Genomic DNA, 10,562 nt, shown 5'->3' with positions numbered 1-10,562 from the left:
CAACGTGGCCTCCAATTTGTGTACAACAATGTTCCACAAACAGTTATGAATGAAAGACGAATTTTACCGATAGAAAATCTGTCCAGACATCGGTAGAAACCTTGTCCTTTCTCGAGCAGTGCTATGGCATCATTATAGTCCCATCAGGCAAGATGTCTGGACCTCGGTTTAGTATCTCCTCGGTAGGACAAGCTTCACCGACAATACAGACAGCCAGGCCTGCCCTAGAGTGTCAGCCCAGAACATCAGAACATAATCCAATATGTATTACACAGTGAGCACTTCGGTGGCTTTTCAATGTTTCAGTTGCGGGATGAAATATCAAAGTATATTTTAATTATATGGTAATAAACGTATTAAATAGCTTAATATTCACGTTTAGTGTAGTAGCCTGAATAAGCATTGAGGAGAGGAGAAGCATTTTTTTCACACAGCGAGTGGTTCTGATCTATAATGCATTGCCTGAAAGGGTGGCAGAAGCCGATAATATAACAACTTTCAAGAGAGAATTGCAATACAGTGGAGAATACAACTTAACAGCGGCTGCTATTTGTGAAAAGGGCACAATATAAAATATGTGAGATAGAAATTATTTCCTGAGAAACCTAAGCCTTGTGTTAATACTTTAGACAACATTTGTAAATTACATTTGAAGCAGCAATAGTGTATATGAGTGAACTATGTCAAGCACAACAGGAAGCACCTGTTACTGCTGCAAAGGAAACTAGTTACCGAATGGAGCGTGACAAGTCATGTAAGTTGCAGCTCATGTTGCATGTGTTTCTTTAGTCCGCCATCTGCTGGTAGATTGTAGCTACAGCACGTTTGCAATTGGAGAGGGTTCGAAGCATATTTGCTATGGTCCCGACTTGACTTTCCCTGGTGCTGTTTCTCCACTGAAATTGTATACATTAGTCTCATCTCCCCTCTCGTTCCTCATATTTTCTGGTCTTCCCTGGAGCATTCGACCATTCGATGTCATTCACATTTCCTTAATTTGACGTGTCTCTGTGCAAACACTTGCTCCCCCAATTTAATTCAATTCACTAACTTTTTACTTCATCGATTAGATTATTTGACTGAACACTTCGCTGACGTATAGCATTTTAAAACAGAGTAACATCAGAGGGGCATTCAGGTAAGTCCGTTCGTGTCAGGCGGACGTCCCGAGGCAAATGTGCTCAATAAACTTAAAATGAAAGTTAAAATTCATCCTTCTTTAACGTAAATTCCCCAAATTGGTTTCTTTCTTTTTTGATTCACCAAGACGCTCCCCAACGTGTAAAGCGCTAAATAGTAATAGGAGCAGACCATCAGCTCCTTGAGCCTGTTCCAACGTTACATTACATCATGGCTGATTTATCTCTCAACACACATTGCAACCTTTTCTCCGTATTCCTTGAAATTCTGAGCTAAAATAAATGTATCCATCTCAGTCTGGGAAACATGAATGGAATCAATCTCTGCAGCATCTTTGTGGAAGTTTTCCAGATTTCTTGAATTTTTTCCTGAAATTTTTTTCTGCGAACTGGACTGGCTCCGATGCAACCTCATTCTGCATGCCGCCAACCACCAGAAGAAGCAGTTTCTCTATAGATAGAGAAAATAGTTTCTGTGTCAGCAATATAAATGGAAATTGTTTGTTTTGATGTTTTCTTACTTACTAATGCAGCATAGTAAGAATATTGCACATGGCAGCGCTCCGCAGAATGCAAGACATTTTTTTATTATTACTGGAATGATAACATGACTACAGTTAATAACAAGAAAAATAATAGTTGCATTTGATACAGCGCCATATCACATCTTCGAGACGCCACTACAGTGCTTCCTTCAATATACAGTCAATCAATTGACTGCATATTGTGAGGGCCAAGCACGGCAGCAAATTGTAAATATCGGTGTCCCATTGGATGAAGTGAACAATTTACTATTAACACGATTATTCTGAAGGAATTATTAACTCTGGAAAATCGATCGGCCAATCGATTGACAACCTGCTTCCTACTTTCTGATGGTAAACAGAGACGGGAAGGTGGAATAAGGAAAGTTGCACCATGATCAGTTCTCTTGGCAATAAACCCACGTCTGTCGATTGTGAGGCAAGTGCTATAAACACAGAGCTACACCAATCTCCCTGTTTTAATTGCATATTTCAGTCTGTTTAAAGCACATGTTAAATGTGTGAGAGCAAGATATTATTGTCTGCTGAGTTTTTGTACGGGGTATCTGCCTTCCTGTAGCAGTGTGGGGTTTAGGGCACAGTGATACACAGCGCTGTCACCCATAACAGCCCCGTATATCTGCATCTTAATTACTTTATTCTCCTTGATCTGCTCGGCTGTGAAACGTTCCGGTAGATCAGGAGTTTTGTCCACCTTTCCAGAGCCATATATCCTGAACAAGTACTGAAGGTTTCCATCGGGATATTGCCTGTACCAGAAGGCAGTGTCCAACCTTGAAATATTACATTTTAGTGTCACGTCTTTTCCTTCAAAATCTGTTACCTCCGGAGGATATTGTGATACAACCTCTTGTCCGCCGACTTCTACAAGAACAGCAAAAACAACACATTTTGCTGAGCAAATTTAAGTGATATTTCAATGAGTTGTACTGTTGATAATTATTCTATTTATATAGCGCCTTATCACGCAGTTTATGTCTCAAAGAGCCCAGAGAATACATTGTAAACCGAATTGACTAAATATTTTAGACGAAACTGAACAGCTAAGTAAACACAGCATTGTCCAACAACATTAACAACAGATCATAGATTGAATGATCTGATTACAGTTAATTGATTTTTTTTTAATGGGTTGTTACCCTCGGATAGCGATTCGCTAATCGACGAACAATCGGTTTCCCAATAAAAAGAGAAGCGTGAAACTTATTAAAAGTTTCGATTGCCCGAGAAACGAACACAGGTCCGTTCGCTTGCAAGCCGATTGCTCTAAATATTAAGCAACTGATATTTTATAGTGTACAAATCATGCGCTGGGCATGTCCACACATACTTACTGGCTATGGTGAGGATTGCTATCAGTAACTGGAAGAGAGCTGTCATGTTGGCTGCTGACGTGTGGACCGATAATGGACTCAATTGCTTTGTATATCGCTGTGTCGCTGCTTCAGTGACAAGTTGTGAGGAAGCGGCTGACGTGACGGGTTCAGTGGTTTATCGTCTCCAATTGTAGGCATTTCCCACTAACCAGAGAATCTTGAACTTGATCTGCTGGCGATTGGGAGCCATTGGGTCTGGGCTTGGATGGGAACGTTGACGAACGTTTCAACCCCTAACAATTACCTTTATAGTGTAGTATGTGAAACGCTTTGTGATATCTCCAAGACGTGATCCAGCACGACATCAAATTAAAACCTTATTTTTATTTTAAATGTTATAATGAATGCATTTATTTGATGAATCGATGACCCATACAACCTCATCTCAAGTGTCAACTTCTTTCTTCAAGGCTGAGTGACAACCTTCATCTGTTGTTGTTACTTTCTCTTATGAGGATCGTCAAATTGATCTGCCGCGGATTGGAAGCCAATGGATCTGGGCTAGGGTGTGAGTAGTCGCGTTTCACCCGTTCACAATTTTCTTTAATGTATACGCTGTGAAGCACTGTCACACGGCCCCATGACACGATAAGGCGCTATATCAAACGTAAAGCTGCTTATTATTTTCTTTATTTTTATAAACGCATTCATTTGGTTTATTTTGAACCATGCAGCCTAGCTTAAGAAAATAACGTTTTATTTTCTATCATTAAGGCTGAAGAGATAATCTCTCTCTGTTACTCGTAATTTCACTTGTGATTCTGAATGTTGTTGGTTCTGGACCCAGTTCTGCAGTTTGAGCTCACATTATATCCAAGACAATTCTTCAGTTATTCCATTAAGTTTAAATAGGTCAGTTTTAACACCTCCAAAACCAAAAACGATAATAAGTTGGTCATTTTCAATCTACGACTGTTTGTGGGACATTGCTGTGCGCAATTGACTGCCGCGCTCGCACACAAATATACAGTCAATTCACTTTACAGTGTGTTCTGTGAAGCGCTATGGGGCGTCCTCCCGACGTGAAAATCGCTATATCAAATGCAAAGTTTATTATTATTATATTATTTTTCCAATTAAACCAATATAAATGACGATATTGCTCATATCAAAATGTACTACCTTTGTTACCGTCGTGAGATCCACATAAAGGTGGCTGCCTTTTTGGGGGGACAGATAGTAAACATAAAAATTGACACAAATAATGTTTCTTGCACCAGCTAAGTTTTGTGATAATCATGTTTTTTAAATGTCAGCTGAAGCAGCAACAGTGTATATTAGTGAACTATGTGAACTGTAACAGGAAGCACCTGTTATTGCTGCCAATGAACGTACTTACAGAAAGGAACATGACAAGTTATGTCAGTCGCTGCTCATGTTATGTGTGATTTTAGTGCTGGTGGATTGCAGCTACAGCACATGTAGGTTTGGAGACAGTTGATAGCGAATTGATTTCGGCCCATCATAGCTTTCCCGTTATGAGTGTCGCTACGTAAATGCAAGTTAATATTTCTTATTTATTCCTACTTATTCAAATATCAGAGGAAGACAATTCCATGTGCAGTTCTCCGCAGAATGCAAAATATATGAAGTTACTTATGTGAAAATAACATGATCGTACTTAATAATAATAAGTATCGTTGCATTTAATACAGTGCACAATCAGATCTTCGAAACGCCACAAAACACTTTGCCGTGAATCGAACCCACGTATCTTGCTTGCTTGGTTGCTTTCGATGCGAGTGCTATAAACATTTAGCTACAGGCAGTTCTTGTCGGGCAGAATCGCTGATCTGTACCTCTGTGGGGCTCAGTGCACAGTAATATCCCGCGGAGTCTGTAACTCTCACTTGGATTATATTTAATGGGACGGTTCTCTCCACTTCAGACACATTCGTTGAGAAACGTTCTTTTGCGAAGTCCGCGTGGTCCTTGATCCTGTTTTTGGTGTCTGTGCTCAGGATATATTCTGGAGCATTGTTGGGATAGTGACGGTACCAGAACAGATAGGGAGTGTTGATGCGTGTTGTTGTGTAATTACACTGCAGATAAACATCATCCCCTTCATTCGTTATCACAGTAGATTGGCGCTGCGTCACAGAATCTCCTCCACAATGTCCTGCGAAGTAGACAGATATCAGAGTTCAACAGCAATAATAATAAAAATAATAATTGGATTTGACATAACCGCTTATCACTTGGTTGAGACATCTGCAAATGCTTCACAGAATATACATCTGCTTTGTAGTTTGTGGGCGATACGTGGCAGTTAATTGCGCACAACATTCTCCCCAAAATAGCTATTGAATAAATTTCAGCATTCTTAATGTTATTATCAGTATATGTTTTTCTAAAGGGTGATTTGCCGTCGAAATGTGATCCAACAATCGCTTAACAAACGGCTACCAACTGACTGCAAGGTAAACAGAGGTGTGTATTTGTGGTGTATGGAAAAATTCATAAGGTTACGCCCTGTCTGTCCGGGAATCGGGACCCAGATCCTTTCGCTTGCGAGGCCAGTTCGCTATCCGTTGAGCTAGATGTCTCCATGAGGCATGGACCGTATTGGCTTTTTATGCAATAAACAGAAAAACATAGGAACATAGGAATTAGGAGCAGGAATAGGCCTTCCGGTCCCTCGAGCCTGCCTCGCCATTCAATAATAACATGGCTCATCTTCTAACCTAACTCCATCTGCTCGCTTTTGCCCCATGTCCCTTAATCCCTCCATCCTTTAGAAATCTCTCAATCGCAGCCTTGAATCTGCACATGGACTGAGCATCTACAGCCTTCTACGGTAGAGTATTTCATAAAATCCTTAAATAAAACATAAGCATTTGATAATATGTGCAGGAAATAGAATGATAGAATGATTTTATGGCTTACCTGACAAGGCAATGATAGCTGCTACCACACAGATATACATTATCATGTGCATTTAATGTCACGGACGTTGAGAGAACGATAATGGTTTAGTTGGAGAATGTTGGCTGGCAGAGAGTAAGATATAGTGAGGAGCACTGAACAGGAAGTAATCTACCGAAGTTACCCTATACTGTGAGGGATCAGGTCTGAGGTTTACGTAAGAATCTTGAGTCTCTGCGTCATGTTCTCTGCTCTGCCGTCTCACTCTTTGATTGGTTCTCTTCCAGCAGTGATGTGCTGTGCTCAATCGGGTGTCTGAAACCCGAAGCAAGTTACACGCATTTTTAATGCATTTACGCATTTCGTCTTCAAAATGCACAGTCACTCTATGTTACAGTATATTCTGTGAAGCGCATTGAGACATCTCAGAGGCGAAATTATTCGCTCTACTAAATGTCAAGGATTATTGTGTTATAGACAATCACCAGAAGGCAGGACGGTGTATTCAGTGGAAGCCTTGAGTGTGTGCAGACGGCTAGAGACACAAGTCTAATGTGTGCTGCCATCACATCCCCGGGGGCAGCTGTCAATTTGATAACGAGGTGAAACGAGCCATTGAGAGGGTTCAAAGCGAAAGGCGAGGAGCCACGTGAAGTCAGCAGTTTCTCAGATGTCTCTGCCCCAATTATTTGAAAGTTTCCCTTCCGTCACTTTCCGCTCTATGCATCTGGGTTTCAGCAGTTTGGGTACAAAGTACAAGTTTTCTACGATAACTCATTTCTTCAAGTTACTGTGTTTTACGATTTATTTCGCGGAATGATCCTACATACATAATCATGTATTTTTGTTAAACTGGTGTCTGACATATGTGGAAACCATTTCCATGCATATGATTATCTAAACCAACCTTTGGGTTATAATAAAAGTAATTAACATAACGATTTACCACTTGTCCGAGTCGACTGTACGGTCCTCCGAGGGTACCGTGTAAAGTGCATCGACAGTGTATTTTGTGGACAACACCCGGCAGCCAAGTGCATAGTGCAGCGTCTCTCAAACAGTCTTTGATCGAGTGATCCATTTTGTTGATGGATTATTACACCCGAAAAAAGAGATCATCCAAACTGCTGTGAATCGGGTTCCTCGTTCCGCCTCAGTAAACCATTAAAAATAATAAGGATCTTTGCATTTAATACAGCGCTTCATCACCTATTCGATGACACATAGCATTTGGTAGGTTGTACGGTGAAGTAAGTTGACTGTTTATGTTAACGGCGAAATGTCGCAGCCGTTTGCGCGTAGCAGTGTCCCACACACAGTTGTGCATTGAAATTTTTTCTCTCTTTATAGGAATTATCACCATCGGAAAAACGATCGGTCAATCAACTAACAACCATATTCCGACTTACTGCTGGATAGACAGACGCATGTGGAGTAACGAAACTTGGCCAACATTTGGCACTGCCCGGTATTGAACCCAATTATTTCGTTTGCGAAGCGAGTGCTCTAACCGTTGAGTTGCAGTAAAACCAACATGTTTTTGTACAGGTACCTCTTAGACACACAGCACTGTGCCTTCCGCACAGAAGTAAGTGGCGGTGTCTGACACTCGCAGGTCTTGGATTGTTAGAGTGCAGTTTCTCTGTCTTGTATTAGCCAAAGCGCTTATCCTGTCCTTCACATTGATGTCTTTTGTTCCCAAAACCAAGAACCGGATGGAACCGTTTCCATACTGTGTGTACCAATGAAAGGTTGGGCCGGACACAGTGGTGTTGCACTCCATAGATACGTTTCCATTTTCATTCCCTGTCACGACCTGAGGTGACTGTGAAACGTCACTTTCAGCCAATACACCTGGAAAGATAATATAAATGAACATACTCGCAAAGGAATTAAGATAGTGTCTGGCGCGATAAACTGTAATTATTTAGCAGGTAAAAAAGAATTTGTTGATCCAAATTCATGCACTACTTACAGCAAAGCTTTATTGTTAAATTCAAAATAATATACGTTGCGCTGAAAATCTGCTTCATTCTCGACTCCCTTCGATTCACGTCAATGTATCCGGATGAATTGCAACCAGAAATCATCTAAAGTCAGCGTCTGATGGATAAACGTTGGTTCACTTGAGACGTTGACTCTTATCCCCGCGTCATTACTCTGTCTCTGTTCATTGCTGGAGATGTATTGCGACTCCTCCTATCTTTTAAGTTCAGATTCCCTCCGCCTCGCAGAGGCAAACCACAGCAATGTGTGAAAGAGACAGTGAAGAGGAAGCGAGTTACAAAGATTGAAGCAGATAAAGGTAAAAATAACAATAACCCTTGCTTGCTTTTCATACAACGCCTTATCACGTCATTGAGACGTCTCAAAGCGCTACATGCAGTATACTGCAAAGTCAATTGACGGCATAAGTTGTAGGACAGTGCGGCAGATCATTACGCACATACGTCGCCCACAAATATTTGTGGCTTGAATGACTTATTTAGCCCTTTTTGGGGGAATGTTACCACTGAAATCTATCAGCCATCTGAGTAGCAACCGGGTTACTATTTACTGCAATGTTAAGCCAAACCGTGTGGAGTAAGGATAAGTGCCAAAAAATTTTGCCCGAATAAGAGTCGAACATATGTCTCCTTGCGAGGCGAGTGCTCTAACCACTGAGCTATACGTCCAGATGTCCTGAGGAATGAGCCCAGATCTTGATAGCTTGGCGAATTGCAAGAATAGTGTATCAGGACCTTTGTGATTAAGCGAATGAGATCAATAGGTTCCTAGGGTTCCGTAGAAACCAAATCTAAGATAGATTAGGATATAAGGAAGATGTTTTCCATTAATCGTGGGAGAAGAACAGTCACAGATTCCTGATGCTCGCTTACATTGTGCGGACTGATATCCTACACGTTGTAAAAAACTGTGATACCGACTCTCTATATTTCGTGTACATCTGTCCTTCTGAATGGAAAGTATAAACCAAGGAAACGGACGAGGTTGACAAGCTTCTGAGTACGATTGAATTGCACGATAATGCGTTGTTGAACCACTCATCACAACCTTTTCAGCCTGTGGTGTCTCCACAAAATATCAGCGACACCCAGTGGTTAAACACCTCACTATAATTGTTACACTTAACCCAAATTAACAATGATGATTACAGTAATGATTGCCTTTGATAAAGCGCCGTATAGTGCCATTGGGACGACAGAAAGCTTTTCGCAGAATTTAATGTGCAGCATTATGATGTACAGAGATTACTGGGGGCGAAGCGGGTCGTCTGCTGCACACGAGTATTCATATTTTCAGTGACCAACTTGCTGTTATTTTTTTAAGGGATTATTAATTCTGGAAAAGCGATCAGCGAAGAGACTACCAACCGTGTTCCTGCGTCTGCGAGAAAGACAGAGGCAAAATAACAATTATGTTATATTATATTATGTGTAGCAACGATATTGTGATTGTGACAGTTGAAACGTGGCAGTCTATTGCACACAAAGAGTAAACGATTGAGCTACCAAACTGTTGTTATAATTTTTAAGGAATTGTTACTCCTGGAAAAGCGTTACGCTGATGGAATGCCAACCGTGTTCCTACAACTGATAGGAAGGCAGAGGAATGTGTGTGGAGCAAAGAAATTTGCCCAATGTTTTGTCCCACCCGGGAATCCAACCCAAGTCTTCACGCTTGCGAGCTGAATTAGCTCAGGTCAAACCAATATAGCACTGGACTATATAAGTCAACAGATATAAATGCTGTTTTAATTTTACTTGATGCAATGGTTCCGCCTCGCTGTTCAGCAGCAAATGAACCAGTTGCAGTTTTTATACGGAGTCGCCACACCACGGAAGCAGTGTGGGCTCGTTGGCGCAGTAATACACGGCACTGTCCCCGATCAGGACGGTGGCAATACTCAGTTTGAAATCTTCTTTCGTTTTATCGACTTTGGAGGAAAATCGTTGTTGGAAGTCAGGGCTCTTATTATCCTTCCCTGCAACAGACAGAAGAATGTAGACAGGAGCGTTCCTGGAAACTTGTCTATACCAATAGAGATAGGAGGTATCACTGATTTTCTGTAAGGCGCAGGATAATTTCACATCTTTTCCCTCTTCAACTGTTATTTCAGCAATCGGTTGATTCCCAATATCTTGCAGGCTGTTTCCTGTGATTTAAAAGAACATATTGTTGAGCAGCAAGTTTGTCTAATGTGGAGACTGTAACGTATTGGTGAGAGCATTCGCCTCAGAAGCAAGAGTTATCTGGCTTTTGAATCAGGGCACAGCGAAACTTCAGACAATTTTCTTGGTCCATACACCGCTGTTTAATAAGCAGTAAATAGGATCAAGGTTGTTTGTTGAATGGCATCTCTCTTTTCCAGGGGTAATTAACACTTAAATAATAAATCAATAATAAAATAGATAACAATTTGGACACTCAATCAATGACTGTTTGATCAAAAGTGCTGCTGACAATCGTCTCGAATATATGGAAAGGCACAATATATAATCAAACGATTATTAATACTATAATGTTGTAAAAGGTAAAACAAGATATTAAAAAATATATACAAAAGATACTAACGGCAAAGTAAGCTGAGAGTGATTGAGAGCACAGCATATATCTCCCACATGAGCACCTGATCC

The 10,562-nt window shown here is 40.9% G+C and overlaps 1 gene segment (V, D, J or C); it reads right to left on the bottom strand.

Annotated features, from left to right (window-relative positions):
* Positions 1 to 2,198: 2,198 nt before the first annotated feature.
* Positions 2,199 to 3,064, bottom strand: LOC121851594. The segment is given in 2 exon segments: positions 2,199 to 2,548; positions 3,019 to 3,064. Coding segments are annotated over 2 exon segments (396 nt in total).
* Positions 3,065 to 10,562: the final 7,498 nt, after the last annotated feature.

The sequence above is a fragment of the Callorhinchus milii genome, unplaced genomic scaffold (genome assembly GCF_018977255.1).
Source record: "Callorhinchus milii isolate IMCB2004 unplaced genomic scaffold, IMCB_Cmil_1.0 Scaffold66, whole genome shotgun sequence".
Classification (NCBI taxonomy): Eukaryota; Metazoa; Chordata; class Chondrichthyes; order Chimaeriformes; family Callorhinchidae; genus Callorhinchus; species Callorhinchus milii.
The sequence above is the reverse complement of the archived record's forward strand: the minus strand, read 5'-3'. Positions and strand labels throughout refer to the sequence as shown.